Source organism: Bombus huntii, chromosome 16 (assembly GCF_024542735.1).
Source record: "Bombus huntii isolate Logan2020A chromosome 16, iyBomHunt1.1, whole genome shotgun sequence".
NCBI classification, from domain to species: Eukaryota; Metazoa; Arthropoda; class Insecta; order Hymenoptera; family Apidae; genus Bombus; species Bombus huntii.
Genome location: NC_066253.1, coordinates 6,084,258 through 6,097,234, shown reverse-complemented (window position 1 = coordinate 6,097,234; position 12,977 = coordinate 6,084,258). Strand labels below are relative to the sequence as shown.

Genomic DNA, 12,977 nt, shown 5'->3' with positions numbered 1-12,977 from the left:
CGTGATATTTACGTTTGGCTCGAACATTGTACCACGGGCTATGCCCGTAGTTGTAGGTTAAGGGGTTAAACAACAAAAGTAACACGTCATACATTTATAATAATTTGAAATTTTGTCAAGAAATTTATTCAAGATAATTCTTTTGTATTATTTGAAAAAAATTCATTAGGAAATATTTATAACTTGTTAGGTTCTAATGTTAAATAACTTTCAAATTGAATTAGAATGTTTTCTCTACATTCAGTGCATAAAATCTTTAATAAAGAATCGTAAATATAAAAATATTTATTTGAAATGAATGAAATATTCAAACTATCAATAGGCGTCAGTCTCTTCAATTTAGAAATATAATAACAATTATTTTTAAATGTTTCATAAAAATTATTTTTGTTCTTGTGTTATTATGTATTAATGCTTTAACTGACAATACAACTGATATTGTTACTCAAAAACAGTAAATTAAAAACATGTAAATTAAGTCAAAACTTAATTTTTTTCAATCAACTAAAAATATTAATAAAATATTCGAGTTTATAATAAGAAGGCAATATAAATATTTTCGTGAATTTTTTTCACCATTTAAAAATGTTTTTGGTTTTGTGCGCAATAAATGACATTCCACATAAAAAATCAAAACTAATTAGCAAGTAGTTAGCACCTCTCTCAACGAAGAGAGGAGCACTCGCCATTGCAATGCAATTATTTTTTAGCAAAGGAGTACGCATACTTTTGTTAATGTCCTGTACATTTGGAGTATGATTTGTTTTTCATTAGAACTGTTTACTAAATTTATTATAAAATTATGAGTAAAAAATTTTGTAGGATTTGAAAATTGATGTTATTCGAAATTATTATAAACACAGTAAATATTAAAAAAAAAATACGCATATTTTTTATATGGGAATATTGAAAAAATGAACAGTCTAGAGTAATAGTTAGTTAGGAAACTAAAATTAATTTTGACAACGAAAATTAAAATTAATTATAAATTACATAACTATATTATAAGATTAAAATTAATCGTGACAATGTAATTAAATATAAATGAAAACTATACGTTGAAAAAATAAATAATCGTTCTACATATACAGAATGCATATACGCACAAGAAATATAATTTAAAAGATTCTAAACAAGTTGTTAATTCCAAATGTTCATCGCGACTTCTGTTAAGTTTCGTATTTATGACCGTATAAAAAACAATAATGTAATTAATTAATTATAACAATATTTTAAGTTGTAACATTATTGTTAGTATGTAACGCAAAATATAATATATAAATATAAAAATGGAGCATTTTATGTAGCATGTGTGTACGCCCATACAGAAACTGTAAATTAGTGAAAGTGATAATATTATGATTATAAAATGTATAACAAGTGCGTTTTTTCATAACTTTTTTGTATTTATTTTTTTTACTCAAGCAAGTTCTAATTATTTTTTAATTTCTAAGTAAATGAAAGAATATTTGTTGCAATATCAAATACATTAATATATTTCCAATAATCAGCTTTCTACAATATGGTAGTAATATGCAAGTTCATTAAAAATGTAATTTAAAAAAGTTACGTTATATAATTTATGTTATAAAATGTTTTGCACCTGTTTCTCGATTATTCTAAATAAACTCAGTTTATTCTACAATATTGATATTTTCAGATTATTTAAAAACTTGATAAAAACATTATTCTACAAATTATTGACATTCGTATGCTGTATCTTTGTAAAACGAAAAAGCTAATCAAGTTCATATTTGTCCCGTTTCCGTTTTTTCAAATTTGTCGCTATTTCGGAAATAACCATTTCATTTGTACCCATCTTTAACCATTCCGTAAGACGAACTTTGGCTTGTCGACCGATAAGGAAGAGATCTCTTTCAAGTCGAGGAAGTTGAATTGCTAATGTAGGATCAGATGTTAGATTCTGAGACCAGTCCATTACTAATTGAAAACGAGACTTAAATGTCTGAAAATGAAGAACGAAAAGGCTCCATATATTTCGAAAAATATATTAGAAAAGATAGAAATTAATTCTTGGCTGTGACCTATCTATCATGATACTTTAGTTTTATAAAGTTATTGAAATTTGTAACTTCAATTCTGTATACATGGATTAATTAGAATATCTTTCAATTATAAGATTTCCAATGTTTTACATAACACACATGATATATTCATAAAAGTATTTGAATACTTTTATGAGGCACTATATCTTATTAAAAAATAAAAAAGACATAGTACCTATTTTTACTATAATTCGCTTACCTGTAGTAAACTTTCTGCAATTATTTCAGAATCTTTGCCACTGAATTTTCTTACGTGCATTCCTAATTCATAATAAAATGGATTCCATCTACTTAAAACTATAGCATCAGCATCTGCTTCTAAAATTTCCCTAAAAGCACAAATGATATAAATAAGTATACACAGGAAAGTGTTTGTAAAGATTTGTTCAAATAACATGTTGTTGAAAAACAAATAAAAATTTAAAAATCAAACCTATATCCTTCTTTGTATATATTTGGTATATCGATATTAACTGCTGGATTCTGTAAATTTTTTAATGCATCTGCTAGCCATAATGGAAACTCTACTTTGGATCCAACTTGTAAATCCTCAGATTGACACGAAGGATCCAAAAAACCTTAAACAATAGTATTCGTATCTTTAACAATATTATATATCATTCTTATCAGGTATTGTATACATAATATGAATATACTGTGATTATTATATAGATTATATACAAATATAATGTCAAAATATAATTAGGACCTTATAAAAGTTATATTATTAGTTTTTATTACTTAATCCAGTTTTATAGAGTATATCTCTATAATATAGAGAATATCTCATTTTTTGAAGTAGACTAATTGAAGTATAGTTTTATAGAATATATCTCAGTAAGTAATAAAATAATAAACGAAAAATTACCTAAACCAGGTAAATCTACTTCAATTTTACAAGATATTCGTTCTTCAGTAGATAAAATGTCAGTTATTGCAAAATAATCCGGGATATAACTTTGACAACATGCCATTTTACAAAACTAACTCATGTTAGCATAAGCAATGAATTATCCAAAGTTCACCTTAATTCAGTATGACCATTGACTAAGAATAGGGTAGACATGACGTTAAATGGGACATATGTCTCAGGTTGTGAAATACCGACCTGCCAAAGAATCAGAGTGTTTCTTACGCTCCCTATGGTTCTCTAGGGCAAACATAGGAATTATTCCAGACGACTCGTTAGTGAATATAATGCCAGAGAAGACGTGTGTTAAGCACATAGTATTGCATCCCTCATTCCAGGCCAAGCCGTGTGTTGCCAGCTATCCTCACATGCTCCAAGTTGCAGTTCCTTTCATCTTCTACAGATGGCGTTACAAGCCTTATCGCACAATATTGCATCCTTAGTATATGAAAAAGCCATGCGTTGCCATCTATAGAAAATGAAAGAAACTGCAACTTGGAGCATGTGAGGAGTGAAGCAACACACGTCTTATCGTGAGGTTTTACACATGGCAAACAGTTAGATTTATTATAAGGATATTTCATTTACAAGAATATATACTTTCAAATAAAATGGGAATAACAAAGCAAGAAGTACATCGGCCTGGTGCATTTAAGCAAGTTAATAAACCACATAAAACGGGTAGACATCGTAGTAAAGGATCAATAAGTAGCGCGGTTAAAGGTAAAATTCTTTGCAATTTATATTATTATAGCTTTTTACTGCTTTCTATATTTTCTAATTTGAAACCAATATAGGAAAAGTTGGAGTAAAAGTTTCATCGAAACGTGCTACTAAAGATCTTGGGAAGAGTGCCCGAAGGCTTCAATCTTCACAAATTAGAAAAAACAAGAGAGAGGAAGTGTTGCAGCAAAAAAGGAATTTTGGTGCATCCCATTCTGCACCTATTCTTATATGCATTATTCCCTTACAAGAAGACCTAGATATTGATAATATATTATCAATAATAACAAAAGCTGATGAATCTGCTAATATAACTAATAGTCCATGTGGTACAATACATTTAAGGTATAATGCTACTATGATAAATGATAAATGATATTAATAAAAATATGGATTATTAATTATCAATCTTTTTTTACGACAGTGTACCTAGGTTCAAGCAACGCTTTTCCATTGTGGTCCCACCAGTTGGTAATTTGTTTGCCACATTAGATATAGCAAAAATAGCTACAACTGTTCTTTTTGTTGCATCCGCTACAAATAAGTCTGATAATAGTCCCAGATCTGAAGTACTTGATGACTGGGGAAAAGAAATTATTATGCCCTGTGTTGCTCAAGGTTTGACAACTCCTCTAATAGTACTTACAAATGTTGAAAGTCTTCACATAAAGGTATTGTGTTTTTGATATTTATTATCATATTTTGTACAAAAATAATTTCAATTTCACGAACTTTATTACAGAAACGTCAAGATTTTAAAAGCCATGTACAATCTAAACTTTCTAAGTGGCTTCCTGAGGAAAAAGTTTTGCAATTAGATACTCCCACTGATGCTTTTAATGTTTTACGACGTGTTGGTACTCAAAAGCAAAGAACTGTATCATATAGAGACAAAAGAGCTCATTTGTTAGCAGAAGAAATAAAATTTAAATGTAATGAAGTAGGTATTGATGTAATAATTATCTATACTAATTAAAAGATAAATATATATCCAAATTCGATTTCATATAGAACTCCACAGAGCTTGGAACTCTTATGATCTCAGGATATCTTAGGAATGTACCATTATCAGTTAATGGTCTAGTACACATACCTGAATTGGGAGATTTTCAAATGTCTCAAATTGATGCACCTGAAGATCCATATCCAGTGGAGAAAAAGTTGAGAAAACATTGTAATGCAATGGACGATGAACCATCCACGCGGGTTCTTGAACGCGCAGATCCAGAAAAACAAGTAATTTCATGAAATAAAATAAAACTTTAAATTTTTAAAAGCAATAATCAATTTTCTTAATTTTTTAGGAATCTCTCGAAAGTGAAAATATACCTGACCCTATGGATGCTGAACAAACTTGGCCTACAGAAGAGGAATTAGCCGAAGCTAAAGCTGAAAGAAAAAAAATTGTAAAGAGAGTTCCAAAAGGAACTTCTGAATATCAAGCAGCTTGGATTCCTGATGAGGATGGAGGTATTTGTTTTTTAGTCATAAATTAAATTTGGAGATACATATTATTCTTTGCTTGCATTTTGTAGAGGAATTGAGTGAGTGCTCGAACGACGAATCAGAAGACGAGATGTCTGTTGATGAACCAAAGTCTCAAGCAGATAGTGGACCAGATGCAGAAGAAGACGAGGAAGAATACGAGACAATTACTGTGTCCGAAGTTCCTGATGAACGATACGATCAGAATATTGATATGACAGAAGAAAAAGAAGCAATGGAAAACTTGAAGAGTATGTTTGTCGAATATATCTATATTACATTATTGAATATGTATTATTGAAATCTTTAACCACAATTTTTCAAATATAGACGCAAAATTAGACGCACAATTTCCTGACGAAGTAGATACACCTCAAGATATGTTAGCAAAACAGAGGTTTCAAAAATATCGTGGACTTGAATCATTCAGAACAAGTCCGTGGGATCCGAAAGAAAACCTTCCTACTGATTATGCTAGAATATTTCAATTTGAAAATTTTGATCGGACGCGAAAACGTATATTTAAAGAATCTCAGGAAATAGAGGGTGCTATGGTATGAAACATTTGATTAATTAAAAACTAATTATTTATTTATGCTAAATTATATAAATATTTTTAGCCTGGTTGGTATATCACAATTCACGTTGTAAATGTACGGCAAGATCTTTTTATTGCATTTTCTTCATTGGAAAATCATCCATTAATTGTATTTGGTTTACTACCGAACGAGCACAAAATGTCTATCTTAAATGTGGCATTGAAACATATTAATATTAGTCCACAACCGGTGAAATCTAAAGAAAAATTGATATTTCAATGTGGATTTAGAAGATTCACTGCGTGCCCAATATTTAGTCAACACACAAACGGAAACAAACATAAAGCATGTATTATTTTCTGTGAGATTTTAATATATTCTATTTATATCTTGTTACCAAGAATAGAAATATTTTTCAGTATGAGCGGTATTTTCGTCCAGAGAACACTGTCGTAGCAAGCATGTATGCTCCAATTATTTTTCCACCATGTCCAGTATTATGTTATGTTCAAAAATTGAATAAATCATTGGTAAGGAGGCAATAATTATATACAAGTTAAAGGTTGATTCTATTCTTATATTATTAAAAGTTACAATATTTTTGTAGGAATTAATTGCAACTGGAAGTGTATTATCTGCGAATCCAGATAGAATAGTTGTAAAACGTGTTGTTCTTAGCGGCCATGCGTACAAAGTACATAAACGATCAGCAGTTATAAGATTTATGTTCTTTCATCGAGAAGATATAAACTGGTTTAAACCAGTTGAACTACGAACAAAATATGGTCGTAGAGGACATATAAAAGAGCCATTGGGTAAATAGATCATAAATGTTTCTTAATTTAATTGATGTATTTAATTAAAAAATGACACTATTTTTTCCTAGGTACTCATGGTCATATGAAATGTGTATTTAATGGTCAACTGAAGTCGCAGGACACGATTTTAATGAATTTATACAAAAGAGTATTTCCAAAATGGACATATGAACCTTTGTTGTTAACAGAGTTACAACATCAAAATGAAAGCATGAACATAGAATAAAATATGTTAATTAAAATATTAAAATGTATATATATACTAAATAAAATTTTGTCATACATTTAAAATGCTTACCTTATACACGTCTTGTTTTAATATTATGTAAAATGAATTCTAATTTTAATTTGAATGTATGATTTCGATATATCGCGAAATGTATCACGTGACTTATGCTCCAGCCAATTAGCTTCTTTTAAGTAGTATCTTGTATACTGTTTGAAAGGTAACATTGTTGTGTGTGATGTTATTAAATAATATTTGATAATAATAGTATTAAGCAAGAATTTTTCAAAGAAAATATGGACTTGGATACTTCTTATATTGGTAATTAGCATTTCATATAAATAAGAGTGTTGACAGACAAATGTAGATGTTTAATACACAAAAATAATGAATCTAAACTTTCTTCTTGAAACAACTATCTATTTAATACAGAACCTTTACTTGATGATTGGCTAGAAGAACTTCAATCAATCATTAAAGCGCAAGAAAGTTTTATCAAAGCTAAAGACGAATTTTACATGCCATTTGTAGGTAATTATTGCATTTGAAACTGTATCCCTTTGTTAATATTAATTTCATTTTTATTTATATCTTTGTTATATCTTTGTTGTTCCTATTTTGATAGAATATAATAACAACAAAATTTTCATTCATACTGCTTTCAGCTATACCAATTCCAATTATCAATGCAATATTTAAAATAACAGAATATCTCCATTTGGGGCCAGATACTAGATACATTGCTATTCACTTATATGATAAATTTATGTGTAGCTATTTTTGGGAAGTATATAGAAATGCTGATCAAACAGAAAGTTCTTGGTCTCAAGTTTGTAAAAAAGTAGCAAGTCAATCAAAATTATACCTCATGTCTTGTTTGCAATTAGCAAATAAAATGGATTCACATTTCAACAAGTTAAGAATATCGCAAGTACATATACATGATTTTATTCTAAATTTATCAATAGTGGTATCTTAATGTTTTATATGCTACAGGTACTTGGTATCTTACGGTGTATAGACAAAAAATCTGAATACACACCCAATGTAATTTTTCTATCAGAATATAAGGTATTTAAGACTGTTGGATTCAGAATGCCATTTTACACTCCGTTAAATTGCGTAGAAATTCTTTTAGCTGCAACAGGACTTAAGGATACTCCAAATATGCAAGAACTTACTATAAATTTATTGGATCTAGTTTATCTGCAGGTTTGAATTTTATTAATAGATATTTGTAAGACATTAGTAATATGTTATAAATGACATTAGCATGGTTAATGAAACAGATATATATGGTTATAGAGGGAGGAAATATATTTTCATTTGCAATGTTTGTTGCAAGAACATATAGCAAAAACTCAACAAGAAAAGAGGAGTCTTATGATGTTAATGTCAAATATATTATTTTTGGGAGCTTCTATCGTTCTTTGTGGGGCATTCTTTTTGTGTATAGATTGTAAATCAGTAAGAATTATAGCTTCAAAATTATCGCAATTAATAGATATGAAGATTCATGATATTTGGGATATGGCTAACATACTTCTTATAATGGCAATTCAAGAATAATTCTTAAAAAATCTATGTAAAAGTAAACTTTTGTATATTGTATATTTGATATTACTGCATATCAATAAATTTGTACAAATTATTAAGAAAATGAGATAAAAATTGTTTTTATTATTGATTCATTTTAGAATTTTATAATTAATAATTAATAATTATTAATATTGTAAATTTTTAATGCTAGTTTTAAAATAATTTTATATATGTCCTCTATATGCAATAAAGGAATGTAATTCTTACATATACCGTTAGGTGAAATGTATAATTACTACATTCTTATGAATAAGTACTTCTTCAATAGTAAATAACATATACATCCAACTATATTAACTTAAACTAACTTAAACACTTTCAATATCTCACTCACTATTGACAATACAAAAATATATTAGAGAAAAGAAATTATCTGATTTAGAAGGGCAAATGTGATAGTAATCATATTTTTTATACGTTTCAAGATTATCGATATTTTTTTAAATGGAGCTATATCTTCTTATCATCATGGCGTTACAGGTTACAGCTGAAATTAAGAAGAAAAAGTTACGATAGAAAGATCAATGAAGGAAAATTGATCTCAACAAGTGTTAAAAATGATGCCAATTGTCAATAGGAGAAAAGTTTCCTCAACATTGCGTTGGATCGCTCTTTGTACAGCCATTCGATATAGCCTGCGCGTTCGCTTGATCTTAAACCTCTAAGCTTCTTTCTATGGGGTACGATTAAACAAACAATTTATCATGATATTAGTATAATACTATAAAATATGAGAGATCTGTATTAAACAGAACAATGTGATAATATTAGTCGTCACGTTATACGGGCGGCCAAGAATCATACGTTAATCGCTCACAGAAATGTATTGAAGTGGATGTTCATAGCTTTGAACACTTGTGAAGTAAGTTTTTCTTCATCGACCACGCTAAACATTTATGAATTTTTGGTATTCAAGATCATATGAATGCATAATATTATAAGTTTTTGGATTAATCGTACCTTCAGCGCTGACGCCATGATAATAAAAATATATACGACCAGGAATAAATATATACTCTTTAAAACAGAGTAACTTTTTAAAAATTAGACCAACGATTTGAATTTTTTGTTTTGACAAGTTAGAAGGATTAGTTTACTAGACAATGTGTAAAAGGATATTAGGAAAATTGCAGTTGGTCGGAATCGCGAAGAAAAAAGGGTTACTTCGTGTAACTCTATCCGAGCCTGTAATGAAAATTTAAAAAGTACATTTTGTACATTTATGCTAGTTATATACATGTTGAAAATTTCACCGAAATCTTGGGAATGTTATTCCGTTTTAAAGAGTATGCCAATACTTTTGTTCGTGACTGTATGTAATCGCGCTTAGAAAAACAGCAATGACCTTGAAATCTCGAAATCTATGACCTTGAGGTAAATCTCATATTTACCATCATATTTGCCCTCTCAAATCAGATAACGTTTTTCTCTGAAATTTTGTCTATCAATAATAAGCGAGATATTTACGGTACTAGAGTTAAGTGAAACACGCTGTATGTATTGGGTTGGCAGCTAAGTGATTGCGGATTTTGTCATTAGGTGATAATGATATATGTATAAGAATATATGTATAAGAAGCCTATATTATTTCTCAATCATAGTGCGTTTGTTACGAATGTTCAAAATTCACAACCGAAAGCATGGAAATAATTCAAAAGCTTATGAATTAATATATTTTAATTAATTGATACATATGTATATTCTTGCTGATCTATGATCGTTTAATGGATTACACATGTAAAGAATATAAGATAATTACAAGACAAAATTAATAATTGATGTCTTAATCATTCTTATAATCACATAATATGGTTCTTATACACTGAATAGATTCATTCAATACTTTTCTGATTAGAATGTTGATCTGACTTTTGAATAATGACAAAACCGTTGATTTTATTTATGGTACAATATACAAATTTATGGTCAGTCATGTTTTTATTAACATAATTTGCACTTCATAGTCCAATAGTATTCATTTTTTGTGAGTTTCCATGAGACTTAAAATTTCATTGTATACCCAAGCATCTACATGCTTGCCCCATAAGAAATCAATATGCCCAAAGCTGTCGGATGGAACTAACAATTTCTGAGCATTGGGTAGTGCTCTGTACAATTGATGCAAGTCCTGTAAAGATATCAACAGGGAAGAGAAACTTGAAGAATTCAGTAGAAACTGAAGCAGCGCGATAAACAGCATACGAACCTGAACATCGGTATACATATCACTGGCACTATAATGCAAATACACTGGTAGCTTAACGTTGGCCAAATTATAATCAGGAGGATGTATCGTACCGTATCTTTTCATGTTGCCGACAAGGCCGTAGTCAAATTTCCGGAACTTGCCTGTGAGAAGAAAAGATTTAATTTGGAAAAAGCAAAAGGTTGTACATTTTATAAAATTATATTATTAAATATCAACCTGAACTAATCAATTGTCCATAATGTACGATTTGCCTAACAGATGAACCAGCAGGATCATATTGCACAATAACAGGCAATAGAGTCTATGAATTAGAATCAAGTTAAATCGAAAACTATTGTATATGTATAGTGATTACATTGAATGCACATGCATATGATTACCGTATTAAGTTCTTTACTGAAGCCAGCACACAAGAATACGATGTTTTTACATATTGGTTGCAAAAGTGCTTCTTTATCACACACAATTGTTCCAAGCATCTGTATGAGTTTATCCGATGGTTTGAATTCATACATGCCTATCAAATCTGTTATGAACTGTAAAAAAAAAAAAAAAGACCAAAGATGAGAAAAATTCAGCATCGTTTGATTTGATATGAAAATTAGCAAATGCAGCTTCTAAAGCGTACATTGATATCGTTGGAAAAAGGAGCCAAAACATGGAATAGAGGACTTTTTGTCCTGGACATGAAGACTGCTGGACCCAAAGCAAAAGAAGCGATAATCTTCTCTTGATACTCTGGCCGTTCGCTAGCCATTACAAAGAACGACGTACCACCCTGGCTATGTGATATGATGAAGATTTTCTCTTTTTTTGTTTGAGTGAGGATATGGTCGATCATCGCTGGCAGATCGTACACTCCAATTTCATGCCAACTGTACGAAAGTAACAATCGTTGTATTATCAGGAAGTAACGGTGCGGCAATCGTATCGATTGCCAAAATGCGTTTTAACGAACGATTATTCCAATTATACCTGAACATCCAAAAATCTGGCTCTGAAACAGTCCAATCCAAGTGGTTTTGTGAGTACCTGTTGCCACGCACATTACCCAACCATACATCGTATCCCCAATCTGCTAATATGAAACCTAAAATTTGGAGAAAAATATTAATCGGATATCATTTAACCCTTTGCACTCGGCATATTCTTCAATTATTTTTATTTGTTCTTTTCGTACAATGTGAAGAGAACATATATTTTTTAAAAATTTGGTCCTTGTGTGGAGTTTGTGCTATATAATCACCAGTATTCTCTTTGTGTCCCTTCAAGGACAACAGCCAAGCGCAAAGGATTAAAATTAACGTAAATTTGTTTTTCCTTGGAAATGTAAATCTATTCCAAAAATCGATGACTTAAAAAAAAAACAGAAAGAAAAGAAAAACAAATTATAGCACTTAAAAAAGTTTATTCTATAGACGAATAGTAAATTGATAATACCTAAACTCTTTTCAGGACCTGACAAAAGCCACGAAGCCGAGCAATCAAAAACACCATGGACAAATAATACAGCTATCTTATCGTCAGATGGAGGTATTTTGTCCGATCCTACGATTCTATCCAGTTGCAAAATATACCGATCCTCTGTGACGACTCGATGAGTTTCGGCTATGTATCCCGCTTTTTCTGCGAGTTCTTTCTGCAGAAATGCTGACTCTTATTTCAACGTAAATACTAGGAATTATATGACGATCTCAGTAAAATTTACTTACAGGAGTTAGAACATTAAACTCAGATGCGGTATTAGTGATGTGATTTGGTTCATGCTGCTGTCCTGTAAATGGCCCTCCTAAAATCACCGGCAACGCGCAATATAAAATACATATCTTGAACATCATCGTGAGCAGTACGTCTTCAAGCAATTCGAATTGTTTCATAGACTTATATAAAGAATCATTGCCAGATGTATTTGTGCAAACAAAGTAGCGCATTAAGTTGTTATCAGTTATCGAGTATCAGATCAAAATGTTGTCTACATATATAAACCACTTGGCTATTAAATCGCTACGAAGATAAATCTTTTATTGATATTACGAGATATGATTTATATCTAATTTTTGTTGTTATAGATCTTCGGATTTCTCTCTTTTTCAGGCAGAAAGGGAATAGGTATACGCAGACAGTAGCTGATGAAAAACAATGATTTTTGATTTTTGATTTGCGACTTTGATCAGTTACTTGACTTAAAGATAAACACAAGTAAACAACCAATGAAAAATATCAATAAATGTTGCAGGTGTTACAACTTTTGAGGTATGAAAAATTCTGATATGTATCAATTCATACACTGTGAAGATATCTACGCTGATACACTGTGGAGAATGAGCATACTTCTTATCTCACTATTCATAAAAATATACAAACATTTTTAGAAATTTTTCTGTATATGTATACAATCAATC

General features: G+C 29.9%; 4 protein-coding genes across 8 annotated transcripts; 2 read left to right on the top strand and 2 right to left on the bottom strand.

Moving 5' to 3' along the window:
- Positions 1 to 759: 759 nt before the first annotated feature.
- On the bottom strand, positions 760 to 3,343 carry LOC126874211 (DNA replication complex GINS protein PSF3). 3 transcript variants are annotated; one of them, XM_050635977.1, is made up of 5 exons: positions 3,175 to 3,290; positions 2,935 to 3,113; positions 2,500 to 2,644; positions 2,266 to 2,395; positions 760 to 1,966 (listed from the first exon to the last, which is right to left on the bottom strand). In XM_050635977.1, the coding sequence occupies exons 2-5, from the start codon at positions 3,038 to 3,040 to the stop codon at positions 1,739 to 1,741; spliced, it is 609 nt and encodes a 202-aa protein (XP_050491934.1). In that variant the 5' UTR covers positions 3,041 to 3,113; positions 3,175 to 3,290; the 3' UTR covers positions 760 to 1,738. The 3 variants fall into 3 exon arrangements, with proteins under 3 accessions (XP_050491934.1, XP_050491932.1, XP_050491933.1); XM_050635975.1 differs by lacking the exon at positions 2,935 to 3,113 and having other exon boundaries at positions 3,175 to 3,343; XM_050635976.1 differs by lacking the exon at positions 3,175 to 3,290 and having other exon boundaries at positions 2,935 to 3,168.
- A 112-nt stretch (positions 3,344 to 3,455) lies between these two features.
- Positions 3,456 to 6,845, top strand: LOC126874174 (pre-rRNA-processing protein TSR1 homolog). Of its 2 annotated transcripts, XM_050635877.1 has the most exons (12): positions 3,456 to 3,699; positions 3,774 to 4,044; positions 4,124 to 4,370; positions 4,442 to 4,639; positions 4,711 to 4,935; positions 5,004 to 5,169; positions 5,235 to 5,435; positions 5,515 to 5,738; positions 5,805 to 6,068; positions 6,143 to 6,253; positions 6,331 to 6,538; positions 6,610 to 6,845. In XM_050635877.1, exons 1-12 carry the CDS (start codon positions 3,588 to 3,590, stop codon positions 6,765 to 6,767), a joined length of 2,385 nt encoding a protein of 794 aa, XP_050491834.1. In that variant the 5' UTR covers positions 3,456 to 3,587; the 3' UTR covers positions 6,768 to 6,845. The 2 variants fall into 2 exon arrangements, with proteins under 2 accessions (XP_050491834.1, XP_050491835.1); XM_050635878.1 differs by lacking the exon at positions 5,805 to 6,068.
- An 89-nt stretch (positions 6,846 to 6,934) lies between these two features.
- LOC126874203 (uncharacterized) lies at positions 6,935 to 9,620 on the top strand. Of its 2 annotated transcripts, none has more exons than XM_050635960.1 (5): positions 6,935 to 7,088; positions 7,200 to 7,298; positions 7,433 to 7,698; positions 7,764 to 7,979; positions 8,057 to 8,377. In XM_050635960.1, exons 1-5 carry the CDS (start codon positions 7,064 to 7,066, stop codon positions 8,228 to 8,230), a joined length of 780 nt encoding a protein of 259 aa, XP_050491917.1. In that variant the 5' UTR covers positions 6,935 to 7,063; the 3' UTR covers positions 8,231 to 8,377. The 2 variants fall into 2 exon arrangements, with proteins under 2 accessions (XP_050491917.1, XP_050491916.1); XM_050635959.1 differs by having other exon boundaries at positions 6,936 to 7,088; positions 8,073 to 9,620.
- A 721-nt stretch (positions 9,621 to 10,341) lies between these two features.
- Positions 10,342 to 12,506, bottom strand: LOC126874739 (lipase 3-like). The gene is made up of 8 exons (XM_050637096.1): positions 12,288 to 12,506; positions 12,016 to 12,214; positions 11,551 to 11,665; positions 11,204 to 11,450; positions 10,956 to 11,111; positions 10,792 to 10,876; positions 10,573 to 10,715; positions 10,342 to 10,494 (listed from the first exon to the last, which is right to left on the bottom strand). The coding sequence occupies exons 1-8, from the start codon at positions 12,504 to 12,506 to the stop codon at positions 10,342 to 10,344; spliced, it is 1,317 nt and encodes a 438-aa protein (XP_050493053.1).
- Between the last annotated feature and the right edge of the window lie 471 nt (positions 12,507 to 12,977).

Excerpts from the sequence above, each read along its gene's own strand:
- LOC126874211 (XM_050635975.1), bottom strand. The coding sequence starts at position 3,292 with ATGTGCTTAACACACGTCTTCTCTGGCATTATATTCACTAACGAGTCG. Across the intron at positions 2,645-3,174 it reads ACACTCTGATTCTTTGGCAG|GTTTTTTGGATCCTTCGTGT; the intron begins GTCGGTATTTCA and ends CTATTGTTTAAG. Across the intron at positions 1,967-2,265 it reads TTGCAGAAAGTTTACTACAG|ACATTTAAGTCTCGTTTTCA; the intron begins GTAAGCGAATTA and ends CTTCATTTTCAG.
- LOC126874174 (XM_050635877.1), top strand. The coding sequence starts at position 3,588 with ATGGGAATAACAAAGCAAGAAGTACATCGGCCTGGTGCATTTAAGCAA. Across the intron at positions 4,640-4,710 it reads TAAAATTTAAATGTAATGAA|AACTCCACAGAGCTTGGAAC; the intron begins GTAGGTATTGAT and ends GATTTCATATAG. Across the intron at positions 4,936-5,003 it reads GCGCAGATCCAGAAAAACAA|GAATCTCTCGAAAGTGAAAA; the intron begins GTAATTTCATGA and ends TTAATTTTTTAG.
- LOC126874203 (XM_050635959.1), top strand. The coding sequence starts at position 7,064 with ATGGACTTGGATACTTCTTATATTG. Across the intron at positions 7,089-7,199 it reads CTTGGATACTTCTTATATTG|AACCTTTACTTGATGATTGG; the intron begins GTAATTAGCATT and ends TATTTAATACAG. Across the intron at positions 7,699-7,763 it reads ACAAGTTAAGAATATCGCAA|GTACTTGGTATCTTACGGTG; the intron begins GTACATATACAT and ends TATATGCTACAG.
- LOC126874739 (XM_050637096.1), bottom strand. The coding sequence starts at position 12,506 with ATGCGCTACTTTGTTTGCACAAATACATCTGGCAATGATTCTTTATAT. Across the intron at positions 11,666-12,015 it reads AGGTCCTGAAAAGAGTTTAG|GTTTCATATTAGCAGATTGG; the intron begins GTATTATCAATT and ends TCCAAATTTTAG. Across the intron at positions 10,877-10,955 it reads TCAGTAAAGAACTTAATACG|ACTCTATTGCCTGTTATTGT; the intron begins GTAATCATATGC and ends TCTAATTCATAG.